General features: G+C 38.2%; 1 protein-coding gene across 2 annotated transcripts in view; it reads right to left on the reverse strand.

The window, feature by feature from the left end:
* cnot6a (CCR4-NOT transcription complex, subunit 6a) overlaps window positions 1-15,619 on the reverse strand; it is a 51,719-nt gene extending 36,100 nt beyond the window's left edge. Inside the window, exons 1-2 of one of the 2 annotated variants that reach the window (XM_061902103.1) lie at window positions 15,461-15,619; window positions 7,054-7,175 (exon numbers count right to left, since the gene is read on the reverse strand). In XM_061902103.1, the coding sequence (XP_061758087.1) occupies window positions 7,054-7,165 (112 nt within the window). In that variant the 5' untranslated portion in view covers window positions 7,166-7,175; window positions 15,461-15,619. The remainder of the gene's footprint in view (window positions 1-7,053; window positions 7,176-15,460) is intronic. The other variant, XM_061902104.1, reaches the window with a different exon arrangement.
* Window positions 15,620-22,315: the final 6,696 nt, after the last annotated feature.

The following is a 22,315-nucleotide window of genomic DNA, read 5'->3' on the forward strand; positions in this document are numbered from 1 at the left end:
ATTTCAAGGTATTCCTGTGTTAATTGAGGTTAGCTAATTTTACCTGTTTTGGAAAGTCTTGACAAGCCAAATTTTATTGTTCTATTGGCAGATAATTTTGCTTAGTTCAAATAATATACCCCTAATTTTTGTATTTTTGTTGTTGTTTTTGAACACTGACTTGTTGCAGTGTGGGCTTTGATAAGATAAGTTCATCCTTATATTTACCACTGACAGTATATAGTGGATGCATATTCGCCAAGTAATGGTTCACTCTTATTTCAATTTACCTGGCGTCTGTCATCAAAGTACAGTAGAAAAGTTTGAGAAATGATTTATTTCATTTGCAAAAGCGTAACACCCTCCCATTTTTTTCCCTATATAAGAGGCTAATTAGCAATCATTAGCATACTCAGGAATGACAATTTAGTTGCTTTTACTATGACAGGAGAAAAACTGAAATATCTCAGCAAGGCTTATAATAAATACATAGTTACCAGGTTTTAAAAGTGCAAATGAACTTAATGAGAAGATACTAACCATAGCATGTATTGTTACTAGATGTTAATAACAGCAGCCCACATGAGAAGATTTGACACAAAGCTTTGCCTCCCTCGACTGCTATAAATAAACACAATGTAGAGTTGACCAAAGTTGACTAAATCACAATGCTGACTTGGCCACTTTCTATGTGTACGATGGCAGTCGCGCCTCTCCCATAGAGAAAGACAGTGGATGACAAGAGGTTTCACTCCATTCATTTTATTCCCGCAATGGAACAAACACGACCAGGTGCTAAAACCGTGCAGAGTAGACTCTCATGCTGAGTGTTTGGAGGCGAGAGACGGGAAGAACAAACACGCACGCACCTCATTATGGCCGGCAAAATTATGGAGTCTCTATTTTGATCAGTCGTTGACTTGATTATCCTCCCAGGCCTATGAGCAACAAAAACAAATCTCTTCGGATTCACGCAATTCACACGAATGACCATTACGGCCTTAAAAAAGGGAATTCCACAAAAAACTGGATAAATCACATCCCTGTTATATAAAGGATAGTACAGCATATTGACCAAGCCAAGTAGGTACTGTGTATGATACCAAGCATCTTGTTGAGAAATTATATATGAATAGCAACCTACAGTACATGCATGTATGTATTGCCATTTTGATTCACCTTATTTCCCTAGAAGATATTTACAGTAAGAGAAAAACATCCGATATTTTACACATCCTCTATGACAAGCCAAAATGGCTGCACGCAAACGCTGAGTACGCAAGGGGCTTAGATTTTTCTGCAAAAAGCAGATATGAGCAAAACAAATCAAACTATGGAATGTTCTGTCTCCCTATAATGTTTGTCTGATCTTGAATGGGATTATGATGAAAATTTTCATTTCCCCTCATGGATTAATAACGTAATTCTGATTCTAATTCTGAATAGACCGCGAGTGGTCAAGTGATATCAAGAATGATTCGTCGGTGGAGTTCCCAGACATGTCGAACTATTTGAAGCTCCAGATGTCATTCTACACGACCAGACAGATGAAAGCTTAAAAAAGCACAGACGGGTCAACTGGTATCAAGATTCACCCGGGTAAATATGCATTGTTTTTGCTTGGTTAAAGTTGCAATTCATGATTTACTTTGTGTCTTTGGAGGGCCTGTCCATGTAAACAATCACGAAGAAACAGCCAAAGACTGAAACCTGTGAATGCACATCCATTTAACAAACTAACAATTACTGAATCATCACCATATTTGATTGTTGTCATTTGCAATCTGACACATGTGTACAAAATAAACAAGAGGGGAGACGTAGAAGTACCTGTCCTGACAAAGTAGGGCTGTGTGATATATCAATATAATTGAAATATCGCGGGTTTGTCTCTGTGCGATATAGAAAATGACAATATCGTGATATTCGAGTATACGTTCTCACGCAGTTGCTTTTAGCTGCGGGCATTAGACTGCATGTGTTTCCCACTCTTTCTTGTCTATCCTTCTCACAGAGACTTAAAACAAGCGCACTTTCTTACACACGTCACATGTGCAACGTCACATGCTCCCAAAGAGCAGACCGATAGCGACATGGTAATGCTAGCTGTGATGCTAACTATGCGGTGCGGGTGGCAATACGGGAGAGAGAAGGTGCGAATCTGGCAACAAATGGAGGAAGAATTAATTCCCAAGAAAAACAGCACGGGATCCATCGTCTGGCGGTGGTTTGGCTTCAAGCGGGAACATGTTCAACATTTATGCGGCAAAAGACTTGCTACAAAAAGTAGCAGCACTACTAATGTTGCATCGTTTGAAAAGTCACTTGCTAGAGAATGAAGAGTGCTTGAAACTCTGCATGTTAACATCTCCGGCTGGTGCCACACCAACAAAATGCCAAAGCAACACCGTATGAAAAAAAAATTAACAACAGAAGGAATAACGTCCGCAGGAACCTACAATACAGCGTTAGGAGATTTCCTATTATGCAGCTCATTTTTGTTTGACACTTATTGAAATATCATGTACAAAAGTGCACTTTATTTGTTTTGAACTATTGTAGTGGCGTTCTGTACAAAAAGTGCACTTGAATTTAGTGTTGTTTTAATATGTCATCTTGGTAAAAACATGCCCAAAAGTGCACTAATAAATTGTTTTAAAATGTCTCTGACAATGTCGTTATTTTCTGTTTTGGAATTGACATGGATGTTTGTGCCACTGCTTAATAACTGTTTAATAAATACAGTTGGGATTTCCCTCTCTGCATGAAAGTACATAGAATCATCATACTGCTGTGATCATATGCATCAGGTGTTCATTCAAAGCTAAGGCAAAATATCAAGATATATATTATGTATCCTGATATGGCCTAAAAATATCGAGTTATTAATAAAAGGCCTTATCGCCCAGCCCTATGACAAAGTGTTAGTGACCCAACTTTATGGTTTACTTCGATGGGAAATACTAAAAGAGTAAAGTATATTAAAATGATATTAAACCTTTAACAAAGGGGTCACTGCAAACTTGTACGTTCTTCGACTGTGCTCCCCTGGACTGGAGTGCGTGCCACGTTTCTTGTCGTCTTTCGTAAAATCTTGCACTCCTCCCGCCCTTCTTGATTACCCCTCGAGAAAGTCTGAACAAACATTATCCTTCACCCGATTTGAACAGTTTGTACCGATGAAAACAACGCACGCTAAGGGCATTAATGGCGCCTTGTACCCATTGCGAACAGACAGGTATATTAAATAGCTGGACATGACCTCAGGTAAATCCAAGCAGTAGGTCCCCTATAATGATGAATATTATAGCATTGAATCAGAAATAATAAAAAATGACCCCCACTCCGATAGTGCAAAACCCTGAACTGGGGTTGCACAAAAAATGTGCAACCTTGATTCATACCAACATGCACTTGTCATAATACAAGCTGCATCACAAAAGAAAAACTGACTGTTGTGAGCATGATGACCAGCATTTGCTCCTCGCTCTCCTCATCCCCCAGCAAAGCCTCACCAGCCAAAGAGCATGCTTGCTCCGATGCTCCGGTTCTACCAGTTGACGGCCAACACCACGAGCGAAACACCGGCCGGTGGCATTTATTATTCATCAGCTTAGGGGAGGAGCAATCACATTAATGAATTGAGGTTTCTTCTTATGTCTTGTTTTGTGCAGTGCATATACCCTGTTTTTGACTCAATGGATTACATTCTGACTTTTTATTAATTTTCATTATGAAAATTCCATCTGTCAATGGTCATTTTTGGTCCTTCCGTGAAGAATGTCTGCTAGTTAAAAAAAATTATTAAAAAACAATGGCCATTCTGCACAGTCCAGCCTTAATCACGCTGTGCTCAGCCTTGAACTAGGGTTCCCAAATCTCCACTGAGTTATTCCGACCACTGCTAGCCAATGAGATAGCGGTGCGTTCCATTTGCCTCGAAAGTTAGAAGTCGGAGTTGGGAATGACGTCACAGCAGAGTTGTGAGCGCTCCAGTTAAGAGATCGGAAATCAAGCTGGCCACGTACACGAATGCTATGTTTGTGCTGGCCTTGTCTGAATATATACACTCTTTCTGTAACCTTTAAACATCGTGGATGAAGAGGAAACACACACTATTGCTAGCAATGTAGAAGATATAAAACACATAAAATCAAATTCCCGTATTTTTCGGATTATAAATTGCAGTTTTTTTCATAGTGCGACATATACACCGGAGCGACTTATGTGTGAAATTATTAACACATTACCGTAAAATATTAAATATTATTATTTATCTCATTCGTAAAAGAGACAAAGAAAATGTCAGCAATCGTCACACACACGTCAACTAATAAGAATTTGGCGGGGGAGGGTCATGGCAGAAGTGCATTGTGGGTCATGGGATGCTAAAGGCCAACTGAAATGCCATCCATCCATCCATTTTCTACCGCTTATTCCCTTTCGGGGTCGCGGGATGGATGGGCCAACTGAAATGGGATTTTCTTATTTAAACGGGGATAGCAGGTCCATTCTATGTGTCATACTTCATCATTTCGCGATATTGCCGTATATTTGCTAAAAGGATTTAGTAGAGAACATCAGCGATAAATTTCGCAGCTTTTGGTCGCTAATAAAAAAGCTTTGCCTGTACCGGAAGTAGCAGACGATGTGCGCGTGACGTCACGTGTTTTGGAGCTCCTCACATCTGAACATTGTTGACAATCAAGGCCACCAGCAGCGAGAGCGATTCGGACCGAGAAAGCGACCATTTCCCCATTAATTTGAGCGAGGATGAAAGATTTGTGGATGAGGATAGGGAGAGTGAAGGACTAGAGAAAAAAAAAAAAAAAAAAGGCAAGGGCAGTGGGAGCGATTCAGATGTTATTAGACACACTTACTAGGATAATTCTGGAAAATCCCTTATCTGCTTATTGTGTAACTAGTGTTTTAGTGAGATTATATGGTACCTGAAAGTCGGAGGGGTGTGGCCACGGGTCGGGTGACTGCCAGTGTCTCCGGTGGGAGGAGGTAAGAGAGTCCGCGGCTCCAGGAGGACGCAAACTCCGCTCATGTCTACGGTAAGAGCTGACTTATTACCACAATTTTCTCACCGAAACCTGTCGGTTGGCATGTGGTAGAGAACCATGTTCGCTTGACCGCTCTGTTCCATAGTAAAGCTTCACCTTCAGGAATGTAAACAAGGAAACACCGGCTGTGTTTCTGTTGCTAAAGGCAGCTGCAATAATCCCCTTCCCACCTACATCTTTCTTCTTTGACTTCTCCGTTATTAATTGAACAAATTGCAAAAGATTCAGCAACACAGATGTTCAGAATACTGTGTAATTATGCGATGAAAAGAGACAACTTTTAGCCGTGAGCGGTGCTTTGATTGATTGATTGATACTTTTATTAGTAGATTGCACAGTTCAGTACATAGTCAGTACAATTGACCACTAAATGGTAACACCCCAATAAGTTTTTCAACTTGTTTAAGTCGGGGTCCACGTTAATCAATTCATGGTATGCTGGAAGGACATGTCCGCTACAACCGGTGATGTCACGCGCACGCGTCATCATTCCGCGACTTTTTTAACAGGATACTTCGCAGGAAATTTAAAATTGCAATTTAGTAAACTAAAGCGGCCGTATTGGCATGTGTTGCAATGTTAATATTTCATCATTGATACATAAACTATCAGACTGCGTAGTCGCTAGTAGTGGCTTTCAGGAGGCCTCTAACTGCTATATGCTACTGCCGTAGCTATTAAAATGGATCATTTCAACGTTGGCGGCAACTTATAAAAACTGAGAAGGGCTGAACAAAAATGGCACCAAAACGGAAATCATGTACTGCAGATTAAAAGTTGGACGTAGTGAAATATGCAGCAGAAAACGACAAAGAGGAAGCGGCGCATACCTCTGGAGTTGGCAGAGTTTTTTTTTAAAAGCGACATCGAGGAAGATTTCATCAGATTTATCGATTAGGAGTGACAGATTGTTTGGTAAACGTATAGCATGTTCTATATGTTATAGTTATTTGAATAACTCTTACCATAAATTGTTTCGTTAACATACCAGGCTCCTTCTCAGTTAGTTATTTATGCCTCATATAACCTACACTTATTCAGCTTGTTGTTCACTATTCTTTATTTATTTTAAATTGCCTTTCAAATGTCTATTCTTGGTATTTCCCCAAAAAATGTGACTTATACTCCAGTGCAACGTATATATGTTTTTTCCTTCTTTATTATGCATTTTTGACCGCTGCGACGTATACTCCGGAGCGACTTATAACCCGAAAAATACGGTAGTTTACGCAACAGTAACGTTAACATGTATAAACGTTTAACAATACACCATGTAGGGCTGATCAGAAGTTCGAATATCAGATATAATAGAAATATATATCATTGTTTACATCCAGAGCAGCAATCTTTGAAAGCAACTAGAAGGAGGTGAGAATGCTCCGACTTTCCGAGTCGGGAATCCGAGCTCGAGGGGCCTTGTGCTTAGAGTGGCCGCCCTGAGTTCAAACCCCGGATAAGTCATACCGAAGACTATAAAAATGGGACCCATTGCCTCCCTGTTTGGCGCGCGGCCTTAAGGGTTGGAATTGGGGGCTAAATCACCAAAATGATTCCCGAGCGCGGCCACCGCTGCTGCTCACTGCTCCTCTCACCTCCCAGAGAGGTGAACATGGGGATGGGTCAAATGCAGAGGATCATTTCACCACACCAAGTGTGTGTATGACTATCGTTGGGACTTCATCTTTAATTCCAGTTAAAATCCCGACTTGGAACTCGGATATTTTGACTTCCTAGTACAAATGGAACGCACCATAAAAGCCTCATGCTCCCGACTCATTATCCAGCACAGATCTAAGACATTGGTAAATCAGGTTCTGTCGCAATTCTGACTAAATTGCGATTCACATTTTGCCCAGAATCACACAGCCTTGCCCTGAACTAGCATTTGAATTGATAATTACAAGCTTCACGGACCTGTTTATCATAATTACACTTTCAAAACTGCATGAAAAAACAGCTGCACACATTTATCGAGAAAAAGAAAATTATGTTGGATAATACACACCACTGATTTCCAGCTCAGCCCAGTATGACTTCTTCCCATTGGCTGCCTCTTCACTGGACATTATGGTGTACATCCGCCTGGGATCCGGCGGGTCATATTTTTCCTTGGGCATTCCTGTAACACTAGAAAGAGATCAATGCCATTAGAGAGTCTGGCATAGTTTTTTCTGAAGGAGGGGAAAAAAAAAAATATCATGAATAATAAGTTGTGTCATCGATTTTCATCAAGTGCTATACACATCCTGAATCAAATTGTCATGTTTCATGAAAAGATCACAAGCTAGAAATAATATATTTTTGTCTGTTAAATGCAACTTTTATGATTTATTTAACAATTCCAGCCACAGTGCTACACGGGAAGTAGTTTTAGAGCGTTAAAATTAAAGCTAATTGTAGTTCAGTCCAGTTTATTTAGAACATGCATACGATGCAATGTCATGCATCACATATTTCCTGTTGTTTTATTACAGCATGTCCAAAAAGTAGGGAGAAACAGAGCCTTTTTAATCCGACCCCTTTTCAAACCATAGCAATTATATCCAATTTCCATGTTCGCTGTTATAAAACAGTGAACACATAAATAATAAAAAAATATTACACCTAGGTAAGCATACAAATATTAAATACACAAATAATGTTTGTCTCAATAAAAAAAGGGTTCAAGATGTTCATCATAATTATTCTTCTGTGTACTTTGTGAAGACTTGTAGATTGAAGCGTCTCTTAATCAGAATCATATTGGTGCTTTGTTTAATTTCTTTACTTAATCCGTTCCATAATTTAATTCCACATACAGATATACCAAAGGTTTTAAGTGTCGAACGAGCATACAAATGTTTTGAATGAGATTTTCCTCTATGGCAGTGGTTCTTAACCTCTTTGGAGGTACCGAACCCCTCCAGTTTCATATGCGCATTCACCGAACCCTTCTTTAGTGAAACTAAATGTTTTTTTTCTCTCAAATTCAAGACAAAGTTATGTTTTTTTGTTGTTTTTTTTTTACTGGGGCACAAAATGAATCATCATATTGTTCAAAGAACAAAACCAACACACTGCATGAACTCACAACAAATTACACACCTGCGAATCAGATGGAAAAATATAGGGAATATTGTTTGAGGGAAGGGCTGGGCGATATTGGCTTTTATTAATATCGCGATATTTTTATGCCATATCGCAATATACGATATATATCTCGATATTTTTCCTTTGCCTTGAATGAACACTTGATGTATATAATCACAGCAGTATGATGATTCTATGTGTCTACATTAAAAGATTCTTCTTCATACTGCATTCATATATGCTTCTTTTAAACTTTCATGCAGAGAGGGAAATCACAACTAAGTCAATTGACCAAAACTGTATTTATTAAATACTCTTAATTCTCTCGCGGGTGACTTTTAAATGAAAGAACAAATTATTAGTGCTGCTACCTTTTATAGCAACACTTCTGCTGCATACTTTGTATATTGCTGTTGTGTGCTGAATATATTGCCACTTGAATGCCACACCACCGCCAGATGATGGACCCCCTGCTGTTTTTTTGGGCATTAATTGTTGCCAGCGCCCCCCGCAACCCCGAAAGGGAATAAGCGGTAGTAAATGGATGGAAATGGATAATTGTTCTTCCTCCATTTGTGATCAGTTTCGCACCCTCTCTCTCTTGTAATGTCACTCAACTCGGGTCCGCTCCATCCTCCTTGCGCCTCCTGCCTCAGCTAACGTTAGCCATGCTGCTACCTCTCTGCTCGGCAAGAGCGTACGACGCTAAACGCGCGAGAGTATGTGAGGTATGTAAGAAGGCGGGCTTGTTTTACGTCTCTGTGAGAAGGAGAGACAAGAAAGAGTGAGAAACGCATGTAGTGTAATGCCCGCAGCTAAAAGCAACTGCGTGAGAAAGTATACTCGAATATTACCATATAGTCATATTCTATATCGCACAGAGACAAACCTGGGATATATCGTTTGTATCGATACATCGCCCAGCCCTATTTGGGGGTATCCTTAATACGGCGATAGGGAGAAGTTTTTGTTTACACGAGTCGGGTGGGTTTAATTGAATCCAGGTTAAAAACCACAGCTATAAGGTTATATTTGTCCTCTTTTGTCGAGAACAATTGTTGTACGTTCTTGGGCGGCAGGTTATAGTTTGCTTTGTGCATCATTTTAGCGGTTTGCAAACGCACCAAATCGTTGAATTTCAATAAAGGGTTTGCATCGCGGGTTTGTTTCTGTGCGATACAGAAAATGACAATATCGTAATATTCGAGTATACATTCTCACGCAGCTGCTTTTAGCTGCGGGCATTACACTACAGGCGTTTCTCCCTCCTTCTCGTCTCTTCTTCTCACAGAGACGTAAAACAAGCCCACCCTTTTACATACGTCACATGCTCTCGCCGAGAGCTAACCTTACCCTTGCTAACGTTAGCAAAGGGCATTAAAATACAGGCGTTTCTCACTCACCCTCGTCTCTCCTTCTCACGGAGACAGAAAACAAGCCCGCCTTCTTACATACGTCACGTACTCTCGCGCGTCTAGCGTCATACGCTTTCACCGACCAGAGAGGTAGCAGCATGGCTAACGTTAGCTGAGGCAGGTCGAGCGGAGCTTGTGACAATACAAGAGAGAGATGGTGCGAGACTGATCACAAATGGAGGAAGAACAATAAACGCACAAAATAAAGAGCAGGGGATCCATCATCTGGTGGTTTGGCTTCAAGTGGGAAGATATTCAGCAGACAACAGCAATATGCAAAGTATGCAGCAGAAGTGTGACTACAAAAAGGTAGCAACACTACTAATTTGTTCTTTCATTTAAAAAGTCACCCGTGAGAGAATGAAGAGCTTTTAATAAATACAGTTTTGGTCAATTGACTTAGTTGTGATTTCCCTCTCTGCATGAAAGTTTAAAATAAGCGTACATGAATGCAGTATGAAGAAGAATGTTTGAATGTAGACACATAGAATCATCATACTGCTGTCATTATATGCATCAAGTGTTCATTCAAGGCCAAGGCAAAATATCATAATGTATATATATTGCGATATGGCATAAAAATATTGAGATATTAATGAAAACCAATATCGCCCAGCCATAGATTGCATGTTCTCTATACCCAAGATTATGTATTATTCTAATTCAGTGGTTCTCAAATGGGGGTACTTGAAGGTATGCCAAGGGGTACGTGAGATTTTTTTTTTTAATATTTTAAAAATAGCAACAATTAAAAAATCCTTTATAAATATATTTATTGAATAATACTTTAATAAAATAGGAATGTAAGTTAATAAAGTGAAGTGAATTATATTTATATAGCGCTTTTCTCGAGTGACTCAAAGCGCTTTACATAGTGACAGCCAATATCTAAGTTACATTTAAAGCAGTGTGGGTGGCACTGGGAGCAGGTGGGTGAAGTGTCTTGCCCAAGGACACAACGGCAGTGACTAGGATGGCGGAAGCGGGAATCGAACCTGCAACCCTCAAGTTGCTAACACGGCCACTCTACCAACCGAGCTACGCCGCCCTAAGCTGTGAAAAAAAATACAACAATACAATATTCAGTGTTGACAGCTAGATTTTTTGTGGACATGTTCCATAAATATGCGATGACTTGGCGACCTGTCCAAGGTGTACACTGCCTTCCGCCCGATTGTAGCTAAGATAGGCACCAGCACCCCCGTGACTCCAAAGGGAATAAGCGGTAGAAAAATGGATGGATGTTCCATAAATATTGATGTTAAAGATTAATTTTTTTGTGAAGGAATGTTTAGAAGTAAGTTGATGAATCCAGATGAATCTCTATTACAATCCCCAAAGAGGGCACTTTAAGTTGATGATTACTTCTATGTGTAAAGATCTTTATTTATAATTGAATCACTTTTTTTTATTTTTCAACAAGTTTTTAGTTATTTTTATATCTTTTTTTCCCCAAATAGTTCAAGAGAAGACCATTACAAATGAGCAATATTTTGCACTGTTATACAATTTAATGAATCAGAAACTGATGACATAGTGCTGTATTTTACTTCTTTATCTCTTTTTTTCCACCAAAAATGCTTTGCTCTGATTAGGGGGTACTTGAAATAAAACAATGTTCACAGGGGGTACATCACTGAAAAAAGGTTGAGAACCACTGTTCTAATTGATCTTTTTTTTTGTAGCACCGCCAGTGAATGTAGTTTACTCATATTTCTGCACTTCAACTCAGATATGGTAACACTAGCGAGCAGTAGAGAATATGAAGTGTTTTATTGGTCTAGAACTTGTTTTGCTCTATTCATCATTGACGTGTTTCTTGCCACTTTATGTTGTACATTATTTACATGATATTTCCAATTAATTTTAGCATTTATTATTACAGACAAAAAAATGTGTTTTCTTTCTCCCTTTCGATACTTACTCCATCTAAATGTATTTGGGTTTCACTTTCTCTTCTGCTGTTACTAAATAGCATTATTTTTTTTTCAGTTTGACAGAGATTCAAAGATAGTTTAGGCCAGTGTTTTTCAACCTTTTTTTGAGCCAAGGCACATTTTTTGCATTGACAAAAATCTGGAGGCACACCACCAACAGAAATCATTAAAAAATGAAAGTATGTTGACAGCAAAAAGTAGTTGTCGCAATTGTTGAATATGAATTAAACCATGCATCAATATAGGTCTTGTCTCAAAGTAGGTGTACTGTCACCACCTGTCACATCACGCCGTGACTTATTTGGAGTTTTTTGCAGTTTTCCTGTGTGTAGTGTTTAACTTCTTGTCTTGCTCTCCAATTTTGGTGGCTTTTTCTCATTTTTTGGTATTCTCCTGTAGTAGTTCATGTCTTCCTTTAAGCGAAATTTCCCACATCTACTTTGTTTTAGAAATCAAGAATATTTCAGTTGTTTTTATCCTTTTTTGTGGGGACATTGTTGATTGTCATGTTCGGATGTACATTGTACATACACAGTAAGTCTATGCTGTCGTCCAGCATTCTGTTTTTGTTTACTTTGTAACCAGTTCAGTTGTAGTTTTGTTCTGCATAGCCTTCCCTGAGCTTCAATACTTTTTCTTAGAGGCACTCACCTTTTGTTTATTTTTTGATTTAAAGGGCTACTGAAATGAGATTTTCTCATTCAAACGGGGATAGCAGGTCCATTCTATGTGTCATACTTGATCATTTTGCGATATTGCCATATTTTTGCTGAAAGGATTTAGTAGAGAACATCCACGATAAAAGTTTGCAACTGGAGAAAAGCCCTGCCTCTACCGGAAGTCGCAGAAGATGACGTCACATGTTGATGGCTCCTCATATATTCACATCGACTTTAATGGGAGCCTCCAACAAAAACAGCTATTCGGACCGAGAAAACAACAATGTTCCCATTAATTTAAGCGAGGATGAAAGATTTGTGTTTGAGGATATTGATAGCGACGCACTAGGAAAAAAAAAAAAAACGCGATTGCAATCGCGTTGCATTGAGACGCATTCATGTTTTAGAGAAATTTACTAGGATACTTCTGGGAAATCCCTTATCTTTCTATTGTGTTGCGAGTGCTTTAGCGAGTTTAACAGTACCTGATAGTCGGAAGTGTACGTCCACGGCCGGGTGTTGACGCGCAGTGTCTCGGGGAAGTCGACGGCAGCTGTACGGGCGGCACAAGCTCAGCTGATATCCGGTAAGAGGCGACTTTCTAACCACTTTTTTCTCACCGAAACCTGCTGGTTGACAAGTGGTCAGGATCCATGTTTCCTGTGATCCATAGTAAATTTTCACCTCCGGGAATTTTAAACAAGGAATCACCGTGTGTTTGTGTGGCTAAAGGCTAAAGCTTCCCAACTCTGTCTTTGTACTTTGACTTCTCCAATATTAATTGAAGAAATTGCAAAAGATTCAGCAACACAGATCTCCAAAATACTGTGTAATTATGCCGTTAAAGCAGACAACTTTTAGCTGTGTGTGTGTTCAGCGCTCATATTCATAACAGCCCGTGACGTCACGCGTACACGTCATCATTACGCGACGTTTTCAAGAAATAAGTCCCGGGAAATTTAAAATTGCAATTTAGTAAACTAAAAAGGCCGTATTGGCATGTGTTGCAATGTTAAAGGCCTACTGAAAGCCACTACTAGCGACCACGCAGTCTGATAGTTTATATATCAATGATGAAATATTAACATTGCAACACATGCCAATACAGCCTTTTTAGTTTACTAAATTGCAATTTTAAATTTCCGTGAGTTTAGTCTTAAAAACGTTGTGTAATGATGACGTGTACGCAAGACGTCACGGGTTTTTAGGAAGTATGAGCGCTGCACACACACACAGCTAAATGTCGTCTTCTTTAACGGCACAATTACGCAGTATTTAAGAGAACTGTGTCGCTAAATCTTTTGCAATTTGTTCAATTAATATTAGAGAAGTCAAAGAAACAAGCTGGAGTTGGGAAGCTTTAGCCTTTAGCCACACAAACACATGCTGATTCCTTGTTTAGAATTCACGGAGTTGAAACTTTCCTGTGGATCACAGCGGACATGGATCCCGACCACTTGTCAACCAGCAGGTTTCGGTGAGAAAATTGTGGTCAAAAAGTCGCTTCTTACCGGAGATCAGCTGAGCTTGCGCCTCCCGTACAGCTGCAGTCGACTTCCCCGAGACACTGCGCGTCAACACCCGGCCGTGGACGTACACTTGCGACTATCAGGTACTGTTAAACTCACTAAAACACTAGCAACATAATATAAACATAAGGGATTTCCCAGAATTATCCTAGTAAATGTCTCTAAAAACATATGAATCCATTTGCAATCGCGTTTTTCTTTTATTATTATTTTTTTAGTCTGTCGCTATCAATATCCTCAAACACGAACCTTTCATCCTTGCTCAAATTAATGGGGAAATTGTCGTTTTCTCGGTCTGAATAGCACTTTTTGTCGGAGGCTCCCATTATAAACAATGTAAATATGTGAGGAGCTGTCACGCCAAATGTATTCCCCCGTACAAAAACCTTCACACCCCATTTATTTCCGGGGTCATGATTAATACAGACGTTTTGTTAACGCTATATTATAAAAATACAGACGTTTTGTTAACGCTATATTATAAAAAAATTTTAAAAACTGTTTACAAACACAAGATATGGGATGACATATTTACTTCTGGGGTCACGTTTCCTCTTATGTCATCCCATGGCTTGTGTTTGTAAGTCATTTTTTTTATAATATAGCGTTAACAAAACGTTTGTATTTTTTATAATATAGCGTTATTTTTAAAAAAATATAGCGTTAACGAAACGTTTGTATTAATCATGACCCTGGAAGTAAATGGGTGGGGGAAGGTTTTTGTAGGGAGAAGAAATTTGGCGTGACAGAGCCCTCAACGGGTGACGTCATCATCTGCGACTTCCGGTAGAGGCAGGGCTTTTCTCCAGTTGCGAACTTTATCGTGGATGTTCTTTACTAAATCTCTTCAGCAAAAATATGGCAATATTGCGAAATGATGAAGTATGACACATACCTGCTAACCCCGTTTAAATAAGACAATCTCATTTCAGTAGGCCTTTAACATTTCATCATTGATATATAAACTATCAGACTGCGTGGTCGGTAGTAGTGGCTTTCAGTAGGCCTTTAAGCATTAGACACCTTTTTACCTGCACACTGCCTCCCGCTGTTTCCGATGTCTACAAAGCAATTAGCTATCGGCTGCCACCTACTGATATGGAAGAGTATTACACGGTTACTCTGCACAGACACATCATTTGCAGACTATAATTTGAGGTTTGCAAAATAATATTTTTAGCCCAAATAGGTGAAATTACACAATCTCCCACGGCACACTAGTGTGCCGCGGCACAGTGGTTGAGAACCATTGGTTTAGGCGAGCTTCCTAGCCATTGGGGCTAGCTGGTTAGCCTAGCTCAGGCTAAATGTGGTATTGTTGGGCATTAAACTTCCACATAAGGCAGACTTAACCCGGACTGGACGCCCCCGGAGACGCTGGTTCTGCCTCGGCGAGCTTGTTAACGGGACGAGCGGGGTGACTTGCAGAGATACAGTATAGTTGTTTACATAACAGCCTGCCGCTAGGCCAAGAAGCCCCGCAATAGTTGTCTGCAGCCCGGGCCAACTAGCCATCAAAGAGCGGGGATCGAACACATTCGTCGTCGTTGTTGCGAGCAGACGGGAAACGCAGAGCTTGCTCGGCGACTTCCTCGCAAGCGCGACTTGTTCCGAGCTAGTTAGCTTAGCACTCGTTAGCCACATGCTAACAGATCCAATTATTCGAAAGCTGACCCGACTTTAAAAAAAAATAAAAAAATAACAAGGAGAGGGTTTCTGTGTCCGACTTGAGGCGACAAAGTGCGCCGAGGCGAGTGGAAATCCGGGCTATTGTTTAGGGCGTTTTTTTGTTGTTGTTTTTACCTGCAAGAGCATACCAAGTGTTGAGGAGCAGTGCGCCTTGTCTTTTGTTTTCCAGCCACTTCTCTGCCGTTTCCACTGCTGTGTTATGGCGACCCTGGGTTTTTTTTCCCTCTGCTGATAACGTCAGGCGCTGCTATTGGTCAGCTCGCAACGGGCCCGCACAGCTGTTGAATCAAAATAAAAGCACCGATGCGCCCTTAGAAAGCTGCCAAGTCCCGACTTTTACCTTCGTAGTTTTACCTTTTACCTTTTAAATGCCTTAAATAACATTATACAATTAATACATGCCAGTGTTTATTTGTAAATAACAACGTGTCAATATTAAATGTCCGTGTTTATCTGTAAATAATATGTTAATAAATAAATGTGTTTATTTGTAAATAAGAACATGTCAATAATAAATGTCAGTGTTTATCTGTAAATAATATCTTAATAATAAATGTCAATTTTTATCTGTAAATAATACGTTAATGATAAATGTCAGTGTTTATCTGGAAATAATATGTCAATAATAAATGTCAGTGTTTATCCATAAATAATATGTTAATAATAAATGTCAGTGTTTATCCGTAAATAATATGTTAATAATAAATGTCAGTGTTTATCCGTAAATAATATGTTAATAATAAATGTCAGTGTTTATCCGTAAATAATATGTCAATAATAAATGTCAGTGTTTATCCGTAAATAATATGTTAATAATAAATGTCAGTGTTTATCCGTAAATAATATGTTAATAATAAATGTCAGTGTTTATCCGTAAATAATATGTTAATAATAAATGTCAGTGTTTATCCGTAAATAATATGTTAATAATAAATGTCAGTGTTTATTTGTAAATAAAAACATGTCAATAATAAATGTCAGTGTTTATCTGTAAATAATATGTTATTAATAAATGTCAGTGTTTATTTGTAAATAAAAACATGTCAATAATAAATGTCAGTGTTTATCTGTAAATAATATGCTCCGGCTTCCTCCCACCTCCAAAGACATGCACCTGGGGATAGGTTGATTGGCAACACTAAATTGGCCCTAGTGTGTGAATGTTGTCTGTCTATCTGTGCTGGCCCTGCGATGAGGTGGCGACTTGTCCAGGGTGTACCCCGCCTTCCGCCCGATTGTAGCTGAGATAGGCGCCAGCGCCCCCCGCGACCCCGAAAGGGAATAAGCGGTAGAAAATGGAAAAATGTTGATAATAAATGTCAGTGTTTATCTGTAAATAATACGTTAATAATAAATGTCAGTGTTTATCTGTAAAATAATGTCAATAATAAATGTCAGTGTTTATCTGTAAATAATATGTTAATAATAAATGTCAGTGTTTATTTGTAAATAATATGTTGATAATAAATGTCAGTGTTTATCTGTAAATAATACGTTAATAATAAATGTCAGTGTTTATCTGTAAATAATATGTTAATAATAAATGTCAATTTTTATCTGGAAATAATACGTTAATGATAAATGTCAGTGTTTATCTGGAAATAATATGTCAATAATAAATGTCAGTGTTTATCCATAAATATAATGTTAATAATAAATGTCAGTGTTTATTTTTAAATAAAAACATGTCAATAATGAATGTCAGTGTTTATCTGTAAATGATATGTTAATAATAAATGTCAGTGTTTATTTGTAAATAAAAACATGTCAATAATAAATGTCAGTGTTTATCTGTAAATAATATGTCTATAATAAATGTCAGTGTTTATCTGGAAATAACATGTTAATAATAAAAGTCAGTGTTTATCTGAAAATCATATGTTAATAATAAATGCCAGTGTTTAACTGTAAATAATATGTTAATAATAAATGTCAGTGTTTATCTGGAAATAATATGTCAATAATAAATGTCAGTGTTTATCTTTAAATAATATGTTAATAATAAATGCCAGTGTTTATCTGTAAATAATATGTCAATAATAAATGTCAGTGTTTATCTGTAAATAACAATATACCAATAATACATATCAGTGTTTATCTCTAAATAACAATATACAAACGTATGACTAATACATATCAGTGTTTATCAATATAAAATATATAAATACTAAATGTTGTTAATCTGTAAATAACAGTATATAAATAATACATGTCAGAATTTATCTGTAAATAGCAATAAATAAATAATACATGTCAGTGTTTCTTTGTAAATAACAATATATAAATAATAAATGTTGTGTTTATCTGTAAATAACAATATATAAATAATAAATGTTAATCTGTAAATAATACATTAATAAAAAATGTCAGTGTTTATCTGTTAATAATATGTCAATAATACATGTCAGTGTTTATTTGTAAATAAAATTATATAAAAAAATGTCAGTGTTTATCTGTTAATAACAGTATATCAATAAAAACGTCAGTATTTGTCTGTAAATAACAATATACTTCCATCCGTTTTCTACCGCTTGTCCCTTTTGGGGTCAGTGTATTCGACAATAACAATATATCAACATTTAATGTCAGTGTTTATCTGTAAATAACAGTATATAAATAATGCATGGCAGTGTATTTGTAAATAACAATATATAAACAATAAATGTCAGTGTTTATCTGTAAATAACAATATATCAATAAACAATGTCAGTGTTTATCTTTAAATAACAATATATAAATAATAAATGTCAATGTTAATCTGTAAATAACAACATATAAATAATACATGTCAGTTTGTATCTGTAAATAACAATATATCAATAATAAATGTCAGTGTTTATCTGTAAATAACAATATACAAATAAATGGTATTTTCGATTCTGATTCTCGAATAAAATACAAGACGACCCTTCCAGTCATCTTTTATTTTGACACAACTACAAGTGCAAACATAAAAATGGGGTGATGCAAAAAATGTCAATAAAAATGCTGCTACCACATATATGCACTAGAAATAAAACACAAACACAAAATAAGGCCAATTTAAGTTGCAGCCCGAGGACTAAATCCCATAGCAGCTGCTCGGGTTCAGTTCAAAACTTGGGGGACAAAATAATCCTCAAAACACACGAGCACGGGTGTCAAACTCAAGTCCCGGGGGCCAGGTTGGACCCGCCACATCGTTTAAAGCGGCCCACGGAGGCCCTGAAATAATTGGAGTTAATAAAGCATAATATCCTTTACTAAATGTAATCTTTTCATTGTGACAGACATAAATACATGTATTGCATGCTATTGAGTATATTTTAAACTGTATGATCTAATAATGTAACAAATATGATACTATTATTTTACAGTATAAACAAAACTGGCAGCTCAGTTGCCAGGATTTTACAGTAAAAAAAAAAGGTAATATGCTGTAAAAAACATCCTAAATTTTACGGTGAAGTTGCAGCGACTCAGCTGCCTTTTTTGTTTTTACTGAAATATCGATTTAAAAAAAAAATTGTATTTATTAATTATAATAAATAAATAAAAACTATGCGAGGGCCGAGGAAATGGATCACCCACTTTTTTTGAAGTGGTCCGGCACATCATTTAGAGTGGCCTGCCAAGTCATTTTACGTTATTATTTTGGCCTGCTACATAATTTTTATGTGGTCTGGCACCAAGTCATTTTACGTATGTGGTTCGCCATTACATTTTTCGTGATCTGCAATTTAATTTTATGTGGCCCACCAATTTATTTTATATGGTCTGCCACAACATTTAGGGTGGTCCGCCAAGTCATTCTAAATGTATTGCACAACAATATTTAGACTTGCCTGCCAGTAATTTTGGTGGTCAGCCACATTTCATTTTATCTGGTCCGCCACATCATTACCCACCAAGTCATTTTTTGTGGTCAAAACTTTATTTTTACGTGGCACGCCACATCATTTACAAGTGGTGTGTCCCATTTTACGTGGCCAACCAACTTATTTTACATGGCCCGCCGCACTCATTTATGTGGCCTGCCATTTCATTTAATATGGTCCGCCACGCAATTTTATGTTGTCTGCCACAACTTTTAGGGTGGCCCGCCAAGTAATTTTTTTAGGTTGTTATTTAGTGTGGCCTGCCACACCATTTAATGTGATCTGGCACACCATTTTATGTGGTCCGCCAAATCATTTCAAATATGGTCCACCACAACATTTAGAGTGGTCCACCAAGTCATTTTAAATGTGATGCACCAAATTATTTAGAGTGACCCGGGCATATCATTTTATGTGGTATGGCACTTTTTAATGTTTTCTCTGGTCCGCCACATTATTTGGTTTGGCCCGCCAAGACATTGCACCCCACCATTTAGGTTGGCCCACCAAGTCATTTTTTTTGTGGTTAACACTTTATTTAAAAGTGGCACACCACATCATTTAATATGGTTTGTCACATTTTATGTGGTTTAACGTGGTGCGCCACTCAAGTTTATGTTGTCTGCCACAACTTTTAGGGTGGCCCGCCAAGTAATTTTTTAAAGTTGTTATTTAGAGTGGCCTGCTACACCATTTTATGTGATCTGGCACACCATTTTATGTGGTCCGCCAAATCATTTCAAATATGGTCCACCGCATCATTTAATGTGGTCCGCCACTTAACTTTATGTGGCCCGCAAACTTATTTCATATGGTCCACCACGACATTTAGAGTGGTCCACCAAGTCATCTTAAATGTGATGCACCACATTATTTAGAATGACCCGCCATATCATTTTATGTGGTATGCCACTTTTTTATGTTTTCTCTGCTCCGCCACATCATTTAGTTTGGCCCGCCAAGACATTGCACTCCACCATTTAGGTTGGCCCACCAAGTCATTTTTTTTGTGGTTAACACTTTATTTAAAAGGGCACACCACATCATTTAATGTCGTTTGTCACATTTTACGTGGTGCGCCACTCAATTTTAGGTTGTCTGCCACAACTTTTAGGGTGGGCCGCCAAATAATTTTTTAAGGTTGTTATTTAGAGTGGCCTGCCACATCATTTTATGTGTTCCGGCAGACCATTTTATGTGGTCCGCCAAATCATTTCAAATATGGTCCACCACATTATTTTACGTGGCCCGCCAACTTATTTTATGTGGTCCGCCACAACATTTAGAGCGGTCCGCCAAGTCATCTTAAATGTAATGCACCACATTATTTAAGTGTGGCCCACCATATCATTTTATGTGGTGCGCTACTTTTTTATGTTTTCTCTGGTCCGCCACATCATTTAGTTCTGCCCGCCAAGACATTGCACATTACTATTTAGAGTGGCCCACCAAATCCTTTTTTGTGGTCAACACTTTTATCTAAACGGGCACACCACATCATTTAAAGTGGTTTGTCACATTTTACGTGGTCTGCCATTTTATTTTAATGTGGTCCGCCACTCAATTTTATGTTTTCCGTCCCAACTTTTAGGGTGGCCCGCTGAGTCATTTTTTTACGTGGCTCACCACAATATTTGATGTGGCCTGCCACATCATCTTAGGTGATTTGACACGATAGTTAGTGGTGCCACTGACACCTATAGAATGAGAAATGACTGAAAGGACATCCCAACTGTTCTGTCTTGAATTGAATTTTTTTGAATTATATTTATATAGCACTTTTTCTCTAGTGACTCATAGCGCTTTACATAGTGAAACCCAATATCTAAGTTCCATTTAAACCAGTGTGGGTGGCAGTGGGAGCAAGTGGGTAAAGTGTCTTGACCAAGGACACAGCGGCAGTGACTAGGATGGCAGAAGCGGGAATCGAACCTGCAACCCCCAAGTTGCTGGCACGGCCGCTCTACCAACCGAGCTATAACGCCTTCCCCGGTATCCTGGCTACACAGTCCAGAAATACCCAACTATGCAGAAATGTTACAAATGTATAAAATGTCTTATCCCTTGTGTAATGTTCATTTTGTTGTTACTCATCCAGCATGTGGGTCTGATGGACCCGTTGTATTTTGCATATTTTATGTTAAAATACTGAACAGATTTTACCATATCCCAATAAACATCTGTTCAGTATTTTAACATAAAATTGTTTGATTGTGAGGCATTAAAAGCCACAAAATGCAACGGGTCCATCAGACCCACAAACGCTGGCTGAGTAACAACAATATGAGCGTTGCACGGAAAATTTCTCTGCCAGTTTCTGCATCCCACAGGGATTCTTCTTTTGTGTTTCTGCACTTGCCGTTCCCACACAAGGTTGCAACATTGTTTGTCAACACTGTCTGCTCTCATTTTCTCGCACATTTGACCCTCAGAAGATCAGTGGGTAAAATGTGCATGAAAATGAGAGCATATATGTTCTTCACAGAAAATGAGCCAAAGTCAGTGAGTCTCAGTTTCAAAAATTAATTAATCGTATCGTTTTTCTTTTAATAAAAAATTAAAACAGGTCTCACAGACCTGAACACCACGCCTGTCCTGGAACAGGTTTTCTAGGTTACATCCATTCAGTTGCTATCCGGCTTGTCTTCATAAGGGTCGCAGGTGTGCTTGAGCCTATCCCAGCTGAAATTGGGCAAAAGGCATCATACACCCTGGACCATACTTGCCAACCTTGAGACCTCCGATTTCGGGAGGTGGGGGGCGTGGTCGGGGGCGTGGTTAAGAGGGAAGGAGTTTATTTACAGCTAGAATTCACCAAGTATTTCATATATATCCATCCATCCATTTTCTACCACTTATTCCCTTTTGGGGTCGCGGGGGGCGCTGGCGCCTATCTCAGCTACAATCGGGCGGAAGGCGGGGCACACCCTGGACAAGTCGCCACCTCATTGCAGGGCCAACACAGATAAACAGACAACATATATATTTATTTATTTTATATATATATATTTTTTTTTTCTTTTGTATTATATACATGTATACATACATGTATATATATATATATATATATATATATATATATATATATATATATATATATATATATATATAT

Source organism: Nerophis ophidion, linkage group LG05 (genome assembly GCF_033978795.1).
Source record: "Nerophis ophidion isolate RoL-2023_Sa linkage group LG05, RoL_Noph_v1.0, whole genome shotgun sequence".
Taxonomy (NCBI): Eukaryota; Metazoa; Chordata; class Actinopteri; order Syngnathiformes; family Syngnathidae; genus Nerophis; species Nerophis ophidion.